The 23,675-nt window shown below is 44.7% G+C and overlaps 1 protein-coding gene across 2 annotated transcripts in view; it reads left to right on the top strand.

Annotated features, from left to right (window-relative positions):
• DPYSL3 (dihydropyrimidinase like 3) overlaps positions 1 to 23,675 on the top strand; it is a 115,113-nt gene that overhangs the window by 62,442 nt on the left and 28,996 nt on the right. For both annotated transcript variants that reach the window (XM_075900286.2, XM_006124529.5), the window contains exons 2-6: positions 12,947 to 13,035; positions 16,015 to 16,199; positions 21,707 to 21,871; positions 22,877 to 22,938; positions 23,542 to 23,622. In XM_075900286.2, coding sequence (XP_075756401.2) covers positions 12,947 to 13,035; positions 16,015 to 16,199; positions 21,707 to 21,871; positions 22,877 to 22,938; positions 23,542 to 23,622 — 582 coding nt within the window. The remainder of the gene's footprint in view (positions 1 to 12,946; positions 13,036 to 16,014; positions 16,200 to 21,706; positions 21,872 to 22,876; positions 22,939 to 23,541; positions 23,623 to 23,675) is intronic.

Here is a 23,675-nt window from a genome sequence, read left to right as displayed (position 1 = left end):
AGTCCCATAGTTTACAGGGAACTTAGCTGCCGTCCCCCAGCATCCTGCACAGATTCCTGTAAACATGATGTAAACTGAAGAGCAGTTCAGGCACAGAGTCTCTCAAAATACAGCCTTGGGGGACTAAGTTAGGATGTTGCATAATTTGGTGGTTAGGTGCCTAAAGCCAATGCTGGCTACCAGCTTGAAAGTACAAAGTCACTTGTGGAGCACGGTGCCTCCAAAAAAAATGAGCAATTGCCTGCAGTTTTGAATTTCCCACTGCCACATTCCAAAGCCTAGATCCTTTGTCTCTGGGGATAGTAGTTTAGCCACCTTTCACATGTGGCTGAAGGATTTTTCCTGAAGTTGCTTAATGATAGAGAACAGGTGATTCCTGGATCCCTTGAGTGCTTTCTAAGCAACTATGTAACTCTCTAATCTCCATCTTCTTACCCTATATCAGTGGTCTCCAACCTTTTTAAGCATGAGATCACTTTTTGAATTTAAGTGCAATCCAGGATCTACCTTGGACCCAAATACCCTTGTCCCACCTCCTTTGTGCCCCTTCTCGGAGGCCCTGGCCCTGTTCACTCTGTCCTCCCACTTTCCCTCCCTTTCATCAGGCAGGGGCAGAGGGTTGGGGTGCAGGCTCTGGTCTTGGGCTAAGGGATTTGGAGTGTGGGAGGAGCTCTGAGCTGAGCCTGGGGCAGGGAGTTGAGGTACAGGAACATGTTCAGGATAAGGCTCTGTAAGGGAGTTTGGATCCAAAGGGCTCAGGGCTAGGACAGGGGCTTGGGTTGCAGGAGGGGGTTCATGACTGGGGCAGGGGTTTGGGATTCTGGCTCCAGCTGGGCACTGCTTACCTCAGGTGGTTCCTGTGTGGTGGTGCAGTGGGGCTCAGGCAGGATCACCCCTGCCCTGGCCCTGCACCACTCCCAAAAGCAGCCAGCAAACTCCATCCATCCCTTATGCCCTGCCCATCTGTTCTGTGGAGATAGAATACAAGGTGGGAGGGGACACCCTGACATCAGCACCCCTTCATCTTCCTTCTCTGCCTGCACAGCAAGCAGGAAGCTCGCGAGGGGAAGGCAGCTCCAAGGCAAAGCGCAGGAGATGCGCAGCAGTGGGGGAAGAGGCAGCTGAAGTGCTGCGCTTGATAGCCTCTTGGCCAAACTAGTAAGAAACACCTGTCAGAGGCTCCAAGATCTACCAGTAGATCCCAATCTACTGGTGGGTGACCACTGCCCTCGATTATAACCAGGACCCTTTGTTTTCCGTTTTTGTTTTGTTTGAAATTTCCTTTGAATGTATTGCTGTTTATTACAAAAATAAACAGGTGAAATTGGTGCAAAAATTAACTTCACCATTTTTCTAATATTGGAGGACAGAAGAAAAAGCAATTAGAGAGATGTAAGAGTCTAGAAAGTAAAAGAATCTTAGTGCTGTGCTTTATTTTGTGAACTGAATCTTAACAGTATATACACATATGCCATGCACAGAAGGCTGCTTCAGTCCCACAAGGCCCACTGTGGAGAAGGTCGCTTCAGCACAGCTGAAGCAACCCCTCACTGTGGCGGATCCAAGCACGCCACAGGCAGAGGCTGTTCTGGCCAGGCTTGTGTAGCTCCCCACCCACTCTACCTTCAATCGTTTAACCAGTTAAACATTACTTTGAATCGGTTAACCAATTAAATGTGATTTTACATCCTTAATTTGCGCCTGTGTGTGTGTGCATGTCTCTATCTTCCATGACTTTGCCTTCCTTTATAGGCAGCCTTGCATTTACACTTAAGAGACTGATTTATTATTGATATAAACTCCTGTGCTTGATGTAATGAACTGGATTTTCTTATAATCAAGAATGTCACATACTTTGATTGTCCAGAATTGGTATGAAAGTTGGTAAAAACCAAATAGCTTTTGTAATCCTAGGATTTTATGTTTTTTTTTTTATTATTTTTTGTTGATAAAATTCAGTAAACACCAGAAACAAAGAGCATTAATTACTCTTTCATAGTGGCCTACCTCTCAACCACAAGAACTGAGCATGGATGTTCAGGATAGTGTAAATTCTGAGCCCATTAGATCAAGGTGAAGTTCTGGATTCCCACTGGTTACTATAACCAGGCATTAACTGCTAGGACTGTACAGAATACAATACAAGCAGAACAGCAGCATGGAATTCAAGACAAAGCAGAGAAGGGAAGTAAACATACAGCCGGTCCCTGACTTATGAAAGAGTTATGTACCAAACAGTAGGTCATAACTCGATCTGTTCATAAGTCATATTACATTCACTTACATACGGCAACGCTGTTCATAAGTATGGATTTCGTTCGTAACTCGGGTACCGGCTATATAGGAGGCTGGTCGTAAATACGAACGGTCATAAGTCCATGTGTTCATAACTCGGGGACTGGCTGTACATTAACCAAATGTTTGTAGTAATCACCACATTGGGCTTTCCTGACACTGTTTCCTGGCTGAAGGAATTAACCAAAACCAATGTCATTTGCTAAATATTTAGTTGGAGTATCCACAGATCTCTGAGTGTTTGCAGAGTGAGGGAAACCTTATTATCCTCACTATACAGATGACTGACACGCTAAGTCAGGTTATGACTTACTGACTCTCTGCAACCTTCAGGAACAGCTATGTCTCCAGCCTAGTTCTATGCCCACTGCCTTACTTTCCATTGCTATTGAAGAGGCATAAAACATAATCAATTGCTTGCCCTCTCAGTACTGCTGCATTTCCATCTTTGCTTTAGACCCTTACACGCTCCCATCGGGCTAGCCTGTATAGCTAGTTCTATAACCTGTGGACACACCACACCTCCCAGATACTTTCTTTTGCAAATGGACCTTTTAATATGCCTAGTTCTGCTGTCTGTCTGAACTTTAAGTTAACTATGTGAAAGGGAGCACGGGAAGCTGTAGCTCTCTCTCTCTGCAAGGCCATTTTGATGTGGCAGGCTGATACGTCTTCTTCAGTCTGTGTCTGAATCTGCATGTGGGATATGAGTTCAAGGCTTGTTTTAATGCTATGTAATTGGGGTACAGAGTATGGTAAGGATATTTCAGTTACTGGTAATCCATGATGGAGCATCTTCGCATGGTAAATGAAGTGAAACCTTGGCTAATTTTCCAAGCCTTTTCTCCCCAGCACCCAGAGCCAAGGTGCAGCCAGTGTTCAGAGTGTTGTTCATTAAAACCCCTTGCCCACCCTATTTCTTTGTCTTGATTGCATGTGATTAAGAGTGTACAAACAAGCAATTCTCAGTTGCTTTGGATGTTGCATGCAGAAGAAACCCCAGGGGGATATTTTTCTCACTACCTACGTTGCCAATTGCAATCACTATGGTGATCTTTCCAGTATTTACTAACCAAAGAAGAGGATGCGGTGGGGAGATATAAGGGATCAATCTAAACTTGCTCTAAAAGGAAGGGCTGTGAGAGAGTTCAAAATGACCTTGGCTAGTGGGAGCAGATGGAATCGTCAGTCACTGTTGGTTATGGCCTGGGCACCATTAATAAAAAGCTACTTCCCTACCAGTGGAATTAGAGGAAGCTGCTGCTGTTAGCACTGTGTGGAGTTAAGAATACAATAAGGGAGGAATAGGTTTGTAAAATGGACAGGACAGATGAGAACATTACCAGAGTTGGAGATTAGTTTTTTTAAAAAGTAGATAATTGAAGGGGACTGTTTAGATCCCATGTATCTACTATCTATCCTGTCTGGTTTCCTTGGCAAAGAGCTTTAGAAATTGCCCATGTTGTTTGTCCCTGGAGCTGGGCTGGCCAGACTCAATGGTAAGTAGTTAAGGTTGGTGGCTGAGCTTTATCTCAAATGTCAGTGGTCGCACAGAGTATTAGTTTTTGAGGTTTGTGGCCTCAAGAGTTATTTGTCCTTCCTGTGTGACCCATCAGTGTTGTTTTCAAAGGTCTTTATCTTATTACTGTTGTGGACATACTTCCCCAGGAAAAAAAAGCTAACATCACTAAGCCAGGTGGGACTCTGGTATAATGTCAGTTCACATGAGCTTATGTTGCCAACATAGATAGTATCCTTTCAAGTGTAGATGGAAATGGATATGTAGGCCATTGGCTACAAGCAAAGACGGGTCCATTTAAGCTAAAACCACTGCCAACTTAGGCCAAGTCTATATTAACCCCCTCCATCAATCTAATCTTCATGACTTCAATTAGGCAGATAGCCTAGCTGAAGTCAAAGTACTTACCGCAGCGTCTTGTGTGCTGTAAGGTTTGCAGGGGCTGCTCTCCCATTGACGTCTGCTGCTCTTCTCGTTGTAGTGTAGTTCCGACGTCAACTGGAGAGCATTCAGAGATCGATTTATCATGTCTAAGCAGATGCAATAAATCTACATCCAGTGGATTGATCACTGCAGTTTCAATCCCCGGCATACTAGAGGCAAGCCCCAGCCTGTGACGAGGCTCTTATTAGCCAGTGAAGTCTTGTGTCAATGATCTACAACTAGTAGGGGGATCTTGTGCACTTTGTATTGACTTGGCTAAATCAACAGAGAGCATCCCAACTGTTCCAAAGAATGTCATTCCAGTTGAACATTCTTGCGTGTTACCTTCTCAGATGAACAACTGCCACCATCCCATGTAAAATTCTGGTGGTTTCATACGTTTATCTTTTTTCCCGTCTGTAGTAGCATTTAAAATAATGCACAGTGATTTCAGTTTTTACATATATCTAAATAACATGTCGCCATGTTTTAAAAAGTCTTCAAATGTATGTAAAAGCCAACAGGTTATATGTATAAATGCTCTTGGTGCAACCATTTTGGTGAATCTGGAAAATTTGCTGTAGAAGTCCTAATTCAGATTCCTGGAATGACAAGGATTTCCAAATGAAGTCTTGACTCACTCACATTTGTTTGCCTGGATTTTTCTGCTTAGAATGAATGCCACAGTTCTTCCATTTAATATACACTAAAATCAGAGACCCAAAAGCTCCTATGCCATGGTATGTATGGTTTTATTACAGCTTTGCTGTGGTAACAACCTTATCTTTGCTATAGCTGCAGTCTCTTTATGGTATTTAAAAATATAAAAGCTGTCTTACTGGGTCAGACCAGTGATCCTCCTTGCCCAGTAGCCTGTCTCTGACGATGGTCAGTATCAGCATTTCAGAGCCAGTACAGATCAGGACAGATTTTGGAGAGATTCCCCATTGTCTTCTCCTTTCAGTTTCTGACAGACGTTTAGGGTTACCTTGACTATCATAGCTAATAGCCATTGATGGTTGTGTAACCCTTAAACTTCTTCGTTGTTCAACCCAGTTATAGTTTTGACCATCAGAACATCCTGTAGCAATGACTTTCACAGGTTAATTCTGCATTTTGTGGAAAAAAATTCCTCTTGTTTATATTAAGCCTGCTGCCTGTTTGTTTTGTCATGTGACCCTCTGGATTGTGGGAAAGGAAAAATTAGACTTCCATCCCATGGAGAGATTAAGCTCAGTTGTGAGCAAATTAATCAAGAAGGTAAATGTCCTTGGTGACCTAATGTCTCTGTTGTTTACACAATTGTGTGTTCACACAATCAGACTTTTGTGTGGTGAATCTATTTCTTTTTTTTCTGACCTGTAAAATAAATTCATTCCCAGAACATGCTCAGTAGTTCAAGGTGATCTTGGAACTAATACTAGTGATGGGTCTTAGTGATTGTAACATGGATGCTCTTCTTTGAGGAGTGTCCCTATAGTCTCTCCACTGTAGGTATCGTGGCTCCCCTGCACTTATAATCAGAACTTTTTATCAGCAGTATTTCCCCTGGGTGCTGGCGCGCACGTGCAGCACCACTCACAACGCAGCATACGTGCCAATTTGCGCATGCCATTAGCTGTTCTTTCAGTTCCTTCTCAGCGCCTCCCGGCTTGGTTGGAACAGAGCAGCGCTCCATGTTAGAATTTAGTTAGTTGAATTCACAGTTTCCTTCCTCCTCTCTGTTAGTGTTACTTTAAACCATTTTTTTCTTTATAGTTGTTTATAGGATTAGGAATAGGCATGCCAGGCTCACCAGGGTTTAAACAGTGCCTGACATGCAGAATGTCTATACCCATTTTTCCAGTGGGCACTCCCAGTGCATTTGGTGCCTGGGCCAGGATCAGTCTCCAAAAAGCTGCCACCACTGCAGACTTGCAACACCCACAAGTTCGGCACTTCAGTTTTTGAATGACAGCAAGGATGAACAAGAGATTCCCTTCTCACCATGCCACTCATCTTCAAAACTGACCCCTCAGTTGCAAGAATAGCAGCAGATGGTCCAGACTCAGATGTGGCAGCCCTTTCCATGGGTCCCCTTCCATCCCACTTCCACAACCCAGGCAGGGATGGGATCCCAGGGGCACCATGAAGGCTCAGGTACCATCACCAGTGGTAGCAAGACTACAGCCAGTGGCACCCAATCCACCTACATCCACAAGGTGTCAGAGGTGACACAGAACAACAAGGAAGACCTGGATGAAACATTGGAGGAGGATACACTACCTCCATCTCGTATCTCATCGTCGTCCCAGGATGAATCCATAATTCCCCCACTTCTGCCATGGGCGATGACTTCAAATCTTTCCAAGACTTGTATAAGAGAGTAGCTGATTCCGTCAACATATCACTAGTCAAGCTACCCGACGTCCAGTATAAGCTGACTGACATATTGCAAGCCTCGCCCTTGGAATAGCCCTACCAGTCAACGAGGCCATACTCAGCCCATCAAAACTTTTGTGGTAGGTACCAGCCTTCATATTACCCATATTGAGAAGGGAAGACAGGAAATATTACGTCCTGGCAAAAGGGGCTGAGTTCTTGTTTACACACCGTGCCCCAAATTCGCTGGTAGTCGATTCAGCTAATAACCGGGATAAGCAGACCCAGTTTAAATCCATCCAATATGTTAAGAACTGGAAGAGACTTGATCTCCTAGGGAAAAAATGTTATACTTCAGCATCCTTGCTCGTCAAGATAGCAAATTACTCAGCATTGCTTGCCAAATACACTTACAACCACTTCAAAAGAATGAGACCCTTTATTGAAAAACTTCAAGAGGACGACAAGGCCATATTTAAGTCAAGCATAGATGAGGATATCCTCATAGCGAAGACAGTGTTGCAGGCATCCTTTGATATGGCTGATACTGCTTCCGGATCTCTTGCCACATCGGTAGTGATGCATTTCATCTCCTGGTTGCACTTTTCTGGGTTCTCTAGGGAAGTACAAAACAGTAGAGGACCTCTTCTTCAAAGGGCAGAAGTTGTTTTCTACCACCTCGGATGCATCACTGCATTTCCTTAAGAACTCAAGAGCCACATTAAAAACACTGGGGATGTATGTTCCCCAACCGAAGAAGAAAATAAACCATCTGTACATGCCTCATGGTACGGCATCATCATCATCATCCTACTCAGCTTAGACGGGCTATTACTTAAGACGACGCCAGAAGCAGCAAAAATGCAAACAGGCTCCTCCAATCATCTAATGGCAGACAAACATTTTAAACCATTGGTCAAGGGTTCAACATTAGTACACAATCAACCAATACAAATTCAGTCTTGACCATTCTGCCATGCATGGTCCACCGGGACAACCAACAAATGGACTCTAGAGGTCATAGCAAAAGGCTTCACAATACCATTCCTCACATTTCCCCCAGCCCAACCCCCTTCTCTGTCCTCTTCAAGGACCTCTCTCATGAGTCTCTGCTACAACAGGAGATAAACAGATTGCTATAGGTGGGGACAATAGAGATCGTACCAGCACATCACAGGGGAAAGGAGTTCTACTACAGCTACTTCCTCATGCCAAAAAAGTTGGGAGGATAGAAACCCGTGCAAACTGAAAAACACCTTTAAAAAAACAAAAAAACAATTCACTATGGTAACACTGGCAAAGATAATTCCTGCACTGGAAAAAGGAAACTGAATGTCATCCCTCAACCTACAGGAACATACTTTCAAATAACAAGACGATCATCTCACAGAAAGTTCCTCGGGTTCACCCTAAAAGATCAACATTACCCATACCGAGTCTTCTCATTCAGTCTATTGGGAGCATCCAGAGTCTTCTCCAAGATTCTCGCAGTAGCAGTGGCCCATAGCGATCTTCCCTTTCTTGGATGATTGCCTGCTGGTGGCTTCAACAGAGAAACGGGCCAAACAATTCAATGAGGACACAATCCACCTCTTTATAAAGCTGGAGCTTCAAATAAACACTCAAAAGTCAAACCTCACACCATGTCAGAAATTGGCATTCATAGGTGCCACTCTGATCTGTATACAAGCACAGGCGCAACTACTTCTGCAAAGATTCCATGCTCTAGCAACACTAACAAACCATTACAAACAGCCACACAGTATTTACCAGGCACTGCCTACGGTTATTCGGCCATTTGTCAGCCAGGTTGCACATGTGAACTCTGTAAGTATGGCTACACACACTCTTGCTTTCGGTCTCTCAGGTACAAGAGGCTCAGCCCTGCAAGCAAAATCAGGGAATCCCTCACATGGTGGCTACATGACAACAATCTTTGCTCAGGTGTCCCATTCCAACAGCCAACCCCATCTATTCACATAATGATGGACGCTTCCCTGGAGGGCTGGGGAGCATACACCTGCGGACACAGTATGCAGGGAAAATGGTCTCCCAAGGAGACAAACTTACACATCAATGAGCTTGAGTTACAAGCGGTAAGAAAAGCATGCAAGCACTTTCTTCCGTTAATTCAGGACGAAGCAGTGAGAATATACATAGACAACAGTGCACGTGGGGCCAGATCATATCATCTTTGCAACAAGGCCCACAGCACTATGGTGGTAGTGGTGTCCTCTATCAGATCAACATATCAGTGATATATCCCCCAGGCAAACAAAACACTGCCATAGACCAACTGAGTCGCATATTTCACCAAAATCCAGAGTGGGAGATACACCCGCAAGCTCTACATATCATCTTTCTCAGGTGGGGATTTGTGGAAATAGACTTATTTGCCACATCACTCAACACCAAGTGCCCCAGGTATTGCTCTAGGGCAGGTATGGGCAAGGACTATAGAGAACTTTTCCTGGGTGTCTGACTGGTGAGTCTTGCCCACATGCTCAGGGTTTAGCTGATCGCCATATTTGGGGTCGGGAAGGAATTTTCCTCCAGGGTAGATTGGCAGAGGCCCTGAAGGTTTTTCGCCTTCCTCTGTAGCATGGGGTACAGATCACAGCTGGAGGATTCTCTGCATCTTGGGGTCTTCAAAGTATTTGAAGGCTTCAATATCTGAGATATAGGTGAGAGGATTATTCTAGGAGGGGTGGGTGAGATTCTGTGGCCTGCACTGTGCAGGGGGTCAGACTAGATGATCATAATGGTCCCTTCTGACCTTAAAGTCTATGAGTCTATGACTCCATGGGAGATGCCATGCTGAACAACTCGTCTCACAAGCTTCTGTACACTTTTCTACCTCTTCCCCTCCTTGGCAAGGTCAGACATAAGATAAAACTTGACAGAGCCAAGGTGATCATGATAGCACCTGCATGACCCAGACAGACCTAGTTCCCATACCTGTCACAAATGTCGGTTGCTACTCCGATTCCTCTTCCATGATGGCCAGACATATCAGGACCCAGGAGTGAGTTCTTCATCCAAAAGTACACAAGCTCCATCTTACGGCATGGCTCCTTCAGGGCTGATATCTCAGAATATCATCTGTTCGGAGGAGGTACAAAGGATAATTCTGAACTCTCGTAAACAGAGCACAAGAAAGACTTACCTTTACAAATGGCTGTTTCTCCTAGTGGGCCAACCACAGAGCACTCTAGCCTTGATCAGTGCAACTGGCAATGGTCTTAGAATACCTCATTGCACTGAAAAGACAAAATCTCTCTAACGCATCCATGAAAGTCCACTTAGCGGTTATATCAAGTGAGTATGATATGGTGGATGGCCAAACTATATTTTCACACCCAAACACTAAGAAATTCCTGAAAGGTCTCAATAATACCTTTCCTCCAATAAAACCGGTGGCTGCATCTTGGGATCTCAGTCTAGTCTTAAACGCATTGACCCGTCCTCCATTTGAACCCATGGCAATATGCTCCTTGGCAGAAGGTGGTGTTCTTAATAGCAATCATAACAGCCAGAAGGGCCAGTGAGCTGGCTGCCCTCATGACTGACCCACCATTCACAATCTTCCACAAAGATAAAGTCATGCTAAGACCACATCCAAAATTCCTATCAAAGATAGTTTCACACTTTCACCCCAATGAACTTATATACTTACCCATTTTTTTTTTTTTACCAGAAGCCTCATCTGGACACCAACGTGGCAAGACTCCACTCCTTGGATGTTATGCATGCTATTGTTTTTTACCTAGACAGAACAAATCAATTTAGGCTATATCATAGGCTCTTCATTTCAATAGCAGACTGCTCGAAAAGGTACTTGGTATCCAAACTGCTATGACATCAACAAAGTGGCACTTACCCGCAGGCACACTCCTTTATAGCGATGGCCACATCTACAGCCTTCCTATATGACATGCCTGTCAGGGATATTTGCAGGCCAGCAACATGGGCTTCCATGCATACCTTCACAAAACATTATGCAATAGATACTTAGCCTTCACAGTGTACTGCATTTGGAATGACAGTCCTCTCAGCAGTCCACCAAGGAAGTCCGAAGCCCCTACTTCCAAGGGCTCAGGGTAGTGCTTCATAGTCACCTACAGTGGAGTGCCCACAGGGACACTCCTCGAAGAAGAAAAGAGAGATTACTCACCTTGCGCAGTGATAGAAATGTAACCGTGTTAGTCTGGTGTAGCTGAAACAAAAAACAGGACTATGTAGCACTTTAAAGACTAACAAGATGGTTTATTAGGTGATGAGCTTTCTCTGAGGAAGTGGGTCTGACCCACGAAAGCTCATCACCTAATAACCCATCTTGTTAGTCTTTAAAGTGCTACATAGTCCTGTTTTTTGTTTCACCTTGTGCAGTAACTGGTGTTTTTCAAGATGGGTGTCCCTGAGGGCTCTCCACAACCCTCCCCTCTGCTTCAGAGCTGCAATATCTGTCCACGGTAGAGAAGGAACTGAAAGGACAGTTGATGGTTCGCACTCATCAGCAGATCCACTGTATTGCAAGTGGTGCTGCGCGTGCACACCAGCACCCGGGGGGAATACTGCTGCTAAAAAGTTCCAGTTATAAGTGTAGGGGCACCAGGACACCTACAGTGGAGCACCCACAGGGACACCCATCTTGAAGAACAGCAGTTACTGCACGAAGTGAGTAATCTCTCTTTTCCTCCACTGTCCTGTAGATAGATACATGTGCAATATTGCTTATGAGAGAATTTTTATATCACTTGTAAGAGGAAACAGTTGTGTTTTTAGATCAGTGGATAGGGAATTGAACACAGCCGTATCCCTCAGAAGCCACTTTTTCAAATCCAGTTTGTTGAGATAGTGATCAACCCTCATTGTCCCAGAAGGGCTGCTTGGAGGGTTATATGGAATGTGAAATGGATGTGATGGACTCCTCCACTTCCCTTTCTAGTGAACAGATGTATCCACATCACAAAAACCACTAGCACAGCTAAAGTTTCCTGGCATTCTTACTGTTAGCAAAGAAGCCCAGGATTGAAAGGGTTACAGATAGTGAACTACTACTCTGTCCTGGGGGATGGGAAGGAAGGAAAGAGAGGAGGAAGACCGTGGGAAGAAGAAAATAATGCTCATGCTGAATCTGTTGTGTAGGTACTGTAAATAGTGCAGAACTTCCACATCCAGGCCTCTTACCTTGTACATTTCACTAGCACTGAATTTCTCTTTCATATAAAAGAGAAACAAACTTTTTGAAAGAGGGATTTCAATATTATTCTATGGATATAAAGTGAGCTTGTTTATACTAAAGAGAATGTCTCTTCATCCTTGAGCTTTGGGGTTTATTTTATAATCTTGGTAAATTTCTCATCTTTGTCTAATTATGTATAGAAGATAACCAAAGAGTCATGTGTTTATTACTTTATGACAGTTGCTGCCGCAGAGCTTAATCTAAAGGCCAATGAATTCCATGGAAAAACTCCCATTGATTTCATTGGGCATTAGCTCAGACCAGTACTTCAGCACAGGGATGTTAAATATCAGTTAATTGAATAGTCAATTAACCTCATAAATTCTTATATGTTACTCAACTATTCTGTAGTCTCCGGGAGTGGGGCCAGCAGTCGGTGTGCTCCGGCCCCACTCCTGAGGAGCCCCCTGCCACTCTGTGCTGCTCCCTTGCTGACCAGCTGCCTGTCACCCCATGCTGCTGCCTCTGATACTGAGCCAGGCTCCTGCCCACCTGCCTCCTAATACACTTTAAATGCAGAGTTGCAGTAGGGGTTGGTCCCAAACCCAGCGTGAGCCAGGTTTGAATCAGGCTGATGGCCAGCCAGCTAAAAAATTTACTAGCAAGGGGAAGAGGGGAATGCGTGTAGTCTACAGCATTAACTGATAAGCTTTTGTTTATTGGTTAATCAACTACACTATTATATCTTTACTTCAGTGCTGCTGAATTCACATTAGATTTTTCTATGGACAGTATATGTATAGTTATCATTTACGTGCTGTGCTTAGGAAGTTTTGAAAGCTTTTTTAACAATGGAAAACCAGCTATGCTTTGTGTAACACGTCTGATATAGCCTATATATTAATTTGCCACACTTCTGCTTCTGCAAACAACTTGTTTTGTACAGAAATAGATTCATATAACATGATTTTTTTAAGTATTTCGATTACTTTGCCATAGCCCACTAAGTTACCACAATTTATCATCTACACTAATTCACTCTATATGTTGTATAGAAGGTAATATATGCTAAGCATAGCTATAATGCAATAAGAAGACTCTTTGCACTAAGAAATGTATACATTTTTCTAACACTCATGACTCCTTTATTTCTCCATCCACAGAGTGATCGACTTCTTATTAAAGGAGGCAGAATAGTCAATGATGACCAGTCATTCTATGCTGATCTTTACATGGAGGATGGTCTCATCAAGTATGTACAGGATTTCCATATTATCTTATCTACCCTTTGTTAGAGGCAGTTTTCTTTTTTTAACTTTTATTTGCAGGAATTATGGGCTATTGTATGCCAGTCCATGTTGGGTGGAGCCTGTAGTTTGTTTACCCACTGAATTTCTTCTCTTTCGAGGGGAGGGGTAGGAAAGGAGGAGGGATCTCATGATGTGTTTGCACAGTAACTCAGTGAATAAAATACTGTTAAACTGATAAGTTATAATACGATGAGCTAATTCCTGTTCCTGCAGCAGTTAGATATTATCTTTTTAGTTTCTGTTTTTGTCCAGTGTCTAACAGGATTATGTGTCAAATAAATGACACTTTCCCCCCTAACTATACAAGATCCCTCTTCTTAGACCTAAAGAAAATGGATCTGTGCTTTTGAGATGCTCTATCTTTAAGATTCTCAGAGATTTCAGGCAAAACTGTGAATCTCAGCTTTTCATCTTGCTTCTGGGTGTGTTGTGGAAGTGCAATAATGACTCCACTGTTTAAAGGCTGTTCTAATGTGTAAAGTGTATGAAATGGGACCAAATCCCAGTTTGGTTGATTGCAAGTTCCAGGACGGTTCATAGCAATGGAACTTAAACGCTTTCAAAAAAACATTCCATGCTCTGTGGTACAAAGAAAATATTCAGCCTTCCCTTGGTGGAAATGTATTTTTAAAACCTGCAGTAGGAAAATCATTTTAGAGGCATTTTTAAGCCTGGTTTGGTATCATGAAGAATTCATAGAAAGTAGTAGTATTTACTAATCAGTGCTAGCGTTCCAGAGGTGTTCTAGGCTGGCTGACACTGAAATGCAAGAAGCAGGAATGTGTTTCTATTTTACTCCCCTTCCAGATACACCAAAGAGTTTGAAAGTTCCTTGATGACAGCCAGTTTTTTATCTTAGTTTAAAGGGACAGAGTGAGAAAAGAATTCGTGAATATAGGATTTACGAGGTGGGGGCGGCAGTGTTTGGGTTCAGGAATGGATGTGCAACAGGTATTGAGATGCATGTGTGGGGCTTATAGAGAAGGGAGTACTAATGTTTAGGTGCACTAGTTTATAGGAGAAAGGAGCTGTAGGTGCCCATGGTGCTTACAGGAGAGGAGGATTTTATACTTCACGTGCTTCTAGGGAGGGGAATGTTATGTGGATACACGATATGGAATTTCAGGATTGTAGGGATTAGAAGTGAAGGGTCATTTTAGGGTCTATTACTGGTGAGCATCCTGCGGCCTGCAGGTCATTCATGGCTCACTAGGGTTTTCCCTATGGCCTATAAACCCCCTTTCTGTCCCTCGGCCCCCACGCCTCTCTCAGCCTGGGCCCCTGCACTTCCTACTCCTCTCCCACCACTTTCGGAGTGCCATGAGTCTGCTGATTTGCACTCCATCCCCCCCCCCCCCCTTCTTCCCAGAGCTTGAATTCCACAAATCAGCTGTTCACAGCTGTTAAAGTTCTGAGCAAGGGGGGAATGGAGCACAAATTATCAGATTCATAGCATTTCAAAAGTGCTGGGAGGGAGGGGAAAGAGTAGGAAGAGTGGGGCTCCAGTGCCCCAGTGCACAAGAGGCATGGGGATCAGGGGATAAAGGAGGTGGATAGGCCACAGGTGGAACACCAGTAGGCTGCAGGTTGCCCATCACTCACAATCATGGGGCCCACTGAGACGGAGGAGAGCCATTCATGTGGCCCACTTGCTAGTCTTGGTTGCCCATTGCTGGTTTAAGTGTGTATATATAGTTGTTCCGGCTCTTAGAGGGGAGTTGTAGTAAACTGGGATTTTAGCTTCCTTGGCCACAATGCAGTACTGCAGTTAGCAAGGGTGTCCTTCTACCCCAAGAAGGACAGGACCTAATGGAAATGTCACTGAGTGGAAAGGCATCTCCCCTAACTACACTGAAGCACAGTGAACACTGTGCTTGAAAACCACCTTGATTGAGTTCACAGATGCAGCAGCTAGCCATGTCCTTGAGAGGTCTTGGTTTGCTTTAGGATCCTTGTAATCTGAGTGGAATGGCAAAACCCTGCAAACCAAGGGCTGGCCATTAGTCTTAGGAGTTCTGATTTTTTGTCAGAAGTAAGCCTGAGATTTGAGCCTCAAGGAGTGGGGAGGTAGATATATTTACTGGGGACAGGTTTGGCAATTAGAGATTTTGAAACCATTCACCCCTTCTTCCTCTTCCAACAGTAAAGCAGTCCGGTTGAATGACCTCTTTGTGTAGTGGTTCTGCAGAGTTTGTTCACATTGGTTTAGGTTCCTGCCTTTTTCTGTGTTCAGATTGTCTCAAGTCCACTGTTGTCTTGGGGAATGTCTACACTACCACCCTAGTTCGAACTAGGGTGGTTAATGTAGGCATTCAAAGTTGCAAGTGAAGCCCGGGATTTAAATATCCCGGACTTCATTTGCATCTTGCCGGGCGCCGCCATTTTTAAATCCCTGTTAGTGCGGATCCCGTTAGTGGAACGAGGTGTACCGGTAGTTCGAATTAGAAAGCCTAATTCGAACTACCTACTCGTGCCGCGTGTAGCCGCGGGCACGGTGTCCGCACTAACGGGGATTTTAAAATGGCGGCACCCAGCAAGATGCAAATGAAGCCCGGGATATTTAAATCCTGGGCTTCATTTGCAACTTCGAATGCCTACATTAACCACCCTAGTTCAAACTAGGGTGGTAGTGTAGACATTCCCCAAGACAACAGTGGACTTGAGACAATCTGAACACAGAAAAAGGCAGGAACCTAAACCAATGTGAACAAACTCTGCAGAACCACTACACAAAGAGGTCATTCAACCGGACTGCTTTACTGTTGGAAGAGGAAGAAGGGGTGAATGGTTTCAAAATCCCTAATTGCCAAACCTGTCGACATACCCTTTTTGTTTCCTTACTTTGTTAGGTTGTTGGTAGAGTATGGTCTAGTCAAGTTTCATTTTGTATGTGGTGACCATCCTAATTAATATCTCATCAGGCAAATTGGAGACAATCTAATTGTCCCTGGAGGAGTTAAAACCATAGAAGCCAATGGGAAGATGGTGATCCCCGGAGGAATCGATGTCCATACTCACTTGCAGATGCCATACAAGGGAATGACTGCTGTGGATGACTTCTTCCAGGGAACAAAAGCAGCCCTAGCTGGCGGAACCACCATGATCAGTAAGGCAAATGGGTGATTCTTTTCATGTTGACTCCACACAGGTTTCAACGGGGTCTGTTGCATTCAGCATCCTGTACTTCCAAAAGATCACCTTGTTTACCATCCTAGCTCCTTTGGTTCCTATCTGTTGTGGTTAGGGTAGGGGATTTTTGGGAGGGAGGGAGGTTGGTGGGAGAATCTTGGGCAAGAGTGACAATGGAAAGGGGTATTGTTATGCAGAAGAAGGGAGAGAGATTAATTGGGAGAAGGCAACTGTCAGAGGGGGATTTGGGGAGGAATGTGTGGGAGCCATGTTGGCATAGGGGAAGAGAGCTGAGTGGTTAGAGGATATCCTAGCAGGAGCTGTGGAAAAAAGACTGGTGTCAGAGGGGTAATGGGGAGCATCCATAGCTATGGTGGAAGAGCCAAAAGAAAAAATAGGAAAGAGTAGTTGAATAGATAGGGAGCCATAGTAGGCTCTAGGTGGATTAGGAGATCCTAGTAGGAAACTTGTCACCTGAGCAGTTAAGATAAACAAGCTATCTGCATCCATGACCATGCAGCCAGACATAATAACCTGTTACTTGACAGAGGGAGAAACACACATCTCTCTCTCCTGCCCGCCCACCCCACTGAATTGTCTACTGTCATCCCACCTCTCAGTAGAAATGTAAATCCCAGTTAACCAGTTAAGTGGGATCACACTCTTCCCTCCTTCCCCGCAGGGGTGGGAGGCGGCCTTCTGCTCCTGGCTCCCCCAGGTTTGGAGCAGTCCTCTGCTCATGGTGGGCCATGGGCAGGGATCTGCAACCGAGTACCAGTTAACTGGTACATAGTAAGCATCACCCAATAAGTATGATGCTTATCAGATAACCAGTTAACCCATTACCCATTCACATCCCTATCTCTCAGAGTGTCTCATTGACATTTCTAATTAAAAAGGGGTTTAGAAAGGAAAGTGGAACTGAACCTGAACTCTGGCATTTTCTGCTAGCAGACAGGGTCATCAGAACATTTACTAGAGCTTAGCAGTAATACTTTTTTTTCTTTAAGAGGTGTTCCTCGGAAGTGCTCCACTCCAGACATTGGTGCATCCCTGCAGTTTCGCAGGGAGATTTTTGCAGAAGTGTCCCTCCGAGTCATGTGCGCACTAAGGATGTTCAGTATCATGCAATTGACTAATCGAATAGTGCGCACCTTAATCAATAGGGAGGCATTGCCCCTTTGAAATGCTGCTGCGGCATTTCAAAGCGGCAGCGCCACACAGAGCCCGGGGTCAGCTGGGAACTCCCCAACTGATCCTGGGCTCCACGTGGCATTGCCCTTTGAAACACTGTGGCAGCGTTTCAAACGGGCAGTGCTGCATGGAGCAGCTAACTCTGAGCACCATGCGGCGCTGTCACTTTGAAGTACCCCTTCTCCCTTGTCTTGCTGCCTCTACCTGATAAAGGGCAGCAAGGGAGGCGGGGGTACGGGAGTGACTAGTCAACTATCCTGTTGACTGTCCAATAAGCATTTGCTTATCGGATTGTCGAGTAGTCCTTAACATCCCTTGTGCACATTCATACACAAGCTTGTCTCATGATCCCTTCTCCCCTTTAAAGAGCTGTGCACGGGACCCATAGTTCTCAGGTTCCCTTCTACCAGACAGAGTGCAACAGTCGCACTGTCTGTGCTCTCCTCAGACCTGTAGTTAGATAATATCGTTTATCTTAGTTAATTATTTAACTAGTGTTGCTATAAGAAGGAGGAAAACAAACAAACACAAACCTTGGCTTCAGCAGAGCTTTAACAGCTCCCAGTCGTTGGTATGCCTAGCTCCCCAGGCTTCAAGAGATGTGCCTCCTGTAGGCAGATTATGCCTATCTCTGATGGGCATAGCCACTGTGTCCACTGTTTGAGCGAGGGGTACATCCGCCGGAATGTGCCAAAATAAAGTCCAGGGAACACAGAAACCGGAACCTGAGGCTGAAACTCCTAATGGAGAAGTCCCTCCAACCAGTCTCTGGCCCAGGACAAAGGGCTCCCCAACAAAGTTCTTCACAAAGTCTCCGAAGCCACTGAAAGTGGCAAAAAACTAGCAGGCACCATCACTGCAGAGAGCACAAAAGAGGGAAAAAATGCTCTCCAGTGAGATCTCTACCGCCACCCAAACACTGCTGTGAGAAACTGCTCTGCTAGCACCTCAGGCAGCACCGGTGCCGAATTTAATGCTGCACCCCTTCCTGACACTCTCCCAGCACCGTTGGCACCTCCAGCAGACTTGGCACTGACAGCCAATCTGCTCTCCCTGCAACATCTCAGTGCCAGGCAGGGATGCGTCACTCTTCCCCTGCAAAACACACTGCAGTTCTGTCAGCTCAGGCTGCAATACCACTACTGGCCACACCACAGGTTTATACTCACCACAGAGACTTGCAAATCTCCCCAGGGCCAGCCTCCCCCTTACTTGCAGTATCCCTCTTGTCTACCTCAGAGGCACCATGCCATAACTACTCAGGGGAGGCTTCCCCCTTTTCGACAGACAAGGACACAGACTTTTCTCCTCACCACTCACCTTCCTCAAAAGCCCACAGGTTTGACAAACTGCCAACATATCAGCCCTATTATAGCTGCCCACTGCAGTGGTATGAATAGCAAGGTGGGCTACCACTCCCACCATTCTCAGGTCCCTAGCTATATTAGAGTCCCTGGGGACCCTATACATTCTAGCACAAATGACAGGACTCCCCTCACAGGAGTCTCACCTCACCAGTCAGTCTCCACCATCACTTTGACAACCCACTGAGGCAGGGGAACGGGACCTACGTGTCATTTACCAACCAGAGGACATAGTCTGTGACACATCTGCTCAACCTAATGAGGCCCCTGTACATCCTCCTTAGCTAAGAGAGCTTTACCCATCAATGCAGCAATTCTAGACCCAGCAAAATCAGTGTGGCAGACACCAGCCACAGCAGCACCTGCCAGCAAGAGGACAGATTGCAAGTATTGTATGCTCCTACGGGCTTAGAATAGCTCTTTACCCCAAATTCACTAGTGGTGATGGCAAACCAAAGAGCTAAACAACAACAGTCTAGAAACCACCCCAGGGATGCACCAATGCCTGTAGTGCAGCATCCACAGTTATGGATATAAGAGTAGTCCAGTTGACTACTCACCCCTGCCCACCTTTGCTGCCTCTGTATCAGAGGCAGCGGGGGTGGGGAAGCAGGAGCCATTGCTGGGGGGAGCTGGCTTTAAAAGATTGTTTTCCCCCAGCACCATCTCCACGATGCTGCTTGTCTGCCCCTCCACGCTGCTGCCTCTATCAGCCACAGTAGTATGGGGGGCCCAAGAGAGGCTGCTTCAGCAGCAGTTCCTGTCCATGGAGGGGTCCCAGTGGGGAATTGGGAGCCTCTGGAGATGGGCTGCTACCAGGGCAGCCCCTGTCCATGGCCAGCCTCAACTTCTGTGAACAGAGGCTGATCCGGCAGCAACCACTGTCTGCTGTGGCTGGGGCTGGCCGCAAACAGGCTCCCAACTCCCTGCTGAGACCCTTACTACATTTAAACTACAGAGCCGCAGTGGGGGTAGCTCCTTCTGAGCGCCTTCCTTTATTGATAAATTGTATCAACTACATGATTACCCAATTACACGCCTCTTAAAATCCTTATGCATGGGGACACTCATCTCGAAAAACAACAGTTACTGCTCAAGTGAGTAACCTTCACGCCTTTAATCTATTGGAATTGATTGGGGAGGGCTGTGAAGATAAGTTTCCTTGATTAATGAACAGAAATGCATTTTTCTGCAATGCAAGGCTCAGTGCGTTTTTTGTGACGGTACTGCCCAGTACACAGTACCGGCACCACCAAACGCAGTACCGGCACCTTTTTTTTGTTTGTTTGTTTAACACAAGAAAAGCACTGGCAAGGCTTATAAATACATCAACCCTGCCTTGCTCAGAATAGGTTTTCTTGAGTACCAAAGAAGCACTTCTGCCCTTGATTACCAATAAACCACAGCACCTCACACTCTCCTAGAGGATTAATGTGTGTACAGGGTTTTGAAGAATGTGGGATTACATTTTGCTCTGTTACAGTATTCAACCCTAGTGACTTCAGTGAGATTGGATTTGTGTTTGTGAAGGCAGAATATGGCCCATAACACACTTTATAAGTGCTGAGTATTTATTGTTGGCTGTCAGCCTATCTTAAGTGTCATATATTAGCCATGTTAATATTTAGGTGCCCCACTGAAACTGGGTAAGACATCTGCACTTAAACCCCAAACCAGCTGAAACTTCCTGCTTTAAAGTTTTGTTACCGTCTTGTAACTGAGCCCAGTGTTTAAAAAAAATCACCATGGCATATGAATTTTCTGAGTGATCCCTGGCCCACTTGGAGTAGTCCAAGAGTAGGTGAAATGAGCACGTACTCTTGTTTTCATGCTGTTTTGATTGAGATTCACATATATCGAGAGGCATATTCACTTGAACCCAGAACTCAGATGAGGGTCATTTGAATCTACTGAAACTCAGGAGAAGATCAAGGGACTGGGGTGAGTCAAAACCTGAGGAGGAGTTCATCCAAATCTACATCATGAGGTCTGCACAGCTCCAGTGCCCACAGCCAGGTCCTCTGGGCAGCTTAACAAAGAACAATTACAAACACAATATTCTTCAAAATAGGGCAGCATGCCTAGATAAACTTGAGCAGATATTCAGAATGATACCCCAGTATTCCATGCAGTCCAAAGAAATAATCAGCACTAACAAAAAGAGAATCACAATTTGTGATTCCTGCCTTCAAGTATGCCAGAGATGTGCTCTGGTTTATAACTTGAGCTTTATTGCAGAGGTCACAGCTGTCTGTGTTTTGGATAACTGCTTAGGATGTAGGAAAAATTGTTGATCCAACTGTTGAAAGTTTGGGTTTTCTTTCTGCTCTCATTCCCCTGTTGGCCAATAGAATGATGGTCTTGGTTGCAGCATCTGTTGTGTAAAATGAACCGCAGCAGCAGATTACGTCAGGGGCAATAAAAGGTGCATTAGGACTGCATCTTAGCAGGAGACTACATTTTAATGGAGCGGAAGTAAGGGTGGAGATGGAGGGTCCTACTGCTTCCAGCTGATTTCTCAGCACAAGCCTATAAAAGCTCCTGATGCAGTGCCAAAGCTATTAAGGCAGTGCTCAGTGCATTTCCTTTCTGATAAATGCTCTTTGGATTTGTCTGGGAGAATGATAGAGGGGGAAGAGCTGCTTGCTATTTTCATTTCCCCATGTCCTGTGTGGGAGCTGGGGAGTGCAGTTTGGACCATCAGCATATTTTGGTTTCATCTGGCTGGGAGGTAGTAAGGCTCTATGGTAGCAGAGACCTGAGGCAGAGTAAGAGAAAGGACCCAATAAAGGGTGTGGTGAGAAGCCAGCAGTCACTGGGTCGCTGAGCACACCAGGAATCAATAGGATGATGAACACATGGTGTGGGGAGTAAGAGCCCTTCCTTCTCGTTCTTAATTCTGCATGCTTCTCTTATCCACATCCAGTTGACCATGTGATCCCTGAGCCAGAGGCCAGCCTAACAGAAGCATATGAAAAGTGGCGAGAGTGGGCTGATGGGAAGACCTGCTGTGACTACTCCCTGCATGTGGACATCACCCACTGGAATGATAGCGTCAAACAGGAAGTACAGATGCTCATCAAAGAAAAAGGTTTGCAGAGAGATAGGGGACACCTTGTCTTTGCTCTTGATTCCTCAAGCCTCTACCCATATCTCCTTCTTTACCCCTATCTCTGGTGGCTCAGTGAGCACACAGGCCCCAATCTGCAATGATGTTTAGGCACCTAATGCTCATCAAAACGTTAGATGCCTAAACATTGAGGACCTGGGCCATTATGTCTGTGGCATAGGAAAGAGCATGGAGTGTGATTAAATAAATGAAATTCAGAACTCCTGGGTTCTATCTATGCCTTTGCTATTGCTTCACTCTGAGTTTAGGCAAGGCTCTTTTTCAGTTTTTGACATCTATAAAATAAAGAGCAAATACGTTGAGTGAAGATGGAAGTTATAATAGTTATTTCATTTATATTTATAAAGCACTGTGAGATCCTCAGGTCACAGTCCACATGTCATTTCAAAACATCAGAGTCATAGAGTTTTTTGAATAAGTCTCACAAAGGGTATGGGACATTCAGGTGCCTTTGAAAATCTCACCCTTTAATGACTTAGATGCAAAATTTCCACTGAAAGTCCCAACATAATAACAGAATCTATGCTTATGCCAGTCAGAGGAAAAGCCAGTTGTGCATGCATTCGTCAGTCGGCAATTTCTATACACATTCTGCAACTGTCCTTCCTGATCAGCAGTCATCTCTCTGACTTTGAGCATACTCCCTCCACCATCTTTATTAGACTTTTTTAGACAGTGCTAAAGGGGTTAAAATGAGTTGCAGGTATACTTTTTGAGACCTACTTTCTACTATCCCCTTGTTTTCTAACATAGGATAGTTGGGATCCTATGTAGCTGTGAACAGAGAGTTAGAATGTCCTGAAAATAAACAAACCAGAAGAAAATCAGAAAGACCTCTGTATCACCTCCAGCTCCTGCCAAAGGTTCCCATTCCATTAGGTCTGAGCAATTATTGCATGCCTTGTGGATGTATAAAGGGGTGAAAGCTAGGATAGAATAATTTCTTTTTCCCTCTTCTCCACTTAGGTGTTAACTCCTTCATGGTTTACATGGCTTACAAGGATTTGTACCAGATGTCAAACACAGAGGTAAGAGCTACATTAGTGCTTTGTCTGTGTACAATCATTGTTGGGCCATTGTTGTCTTTTGTTAGAATAGTAGCTGTAAATAAAAGCAGCGTTCTGAGTGATCAGAGCAGGGTGATCATGATTCAATTTGATAACACTATATTGTGCCACTTGCAGCCACACTTGGGTTTAATTCAGAGGCATGGGAAACTATGTTTATAAATTGCAATGTGCAGTGTTTCAGTTTGCTGTCAGTAACTTGCTGCAGAGGGTAGTCTTTGTACATTGCACCTCAGTTTTAAAGCTGTGATTATTTGGCTGGGCGGACTGCAGAGGATGCAAGTTCCAAAGATTTGGAGAAATCCTGGAATGCTTCAGTAGATGTCAGAGAGTTTGTCTCAAAGGGAGACATGGGAAGCTTTCACACCAAACCTTGTTCTGACTATGAATGAGGTCTGTGTAGTACTGACACCAAATTCTCCCTTGTCAACCCTCCATTGTTCTTACCTGGAGGCATGTCTAGTTTTCAGTAGAAAGATACAGCGTGGGAACACTTTAAAGGTCAAACAGACTAAGTGAAAATGGTTGAATAGTAATAATGTTTCCTTTTTCACTCTGTTCCAGCTATATGAGATATTTAGCTGCCTGGGAGATCTAGGTGCAATAGCTCAAGTTCATGCAGAAAATGGGGATATCATTGAACAGGTAACTGCTATTCTATTCTACCTCATTGCCACTGAAAAATGTGCTGTAGACAG

This window comes from Pelodiscus sinensis, chromosome 16, assembly GCF_052426305.1.
Source record: "Pelodiscus sinensis isolate ZL-2025 chromosome 16, ASM5242630v1, whole genome shotgun sequence".
Taxonomy (NCBI): Eukaryota; Metazoa; Chordata; order Testudines; family Trionychidae; genus Pelodiscus; species Pelodiscus sinensis.
This window is presented reverse-complemented; position numbering and strand designations above follow the sequence as displayed.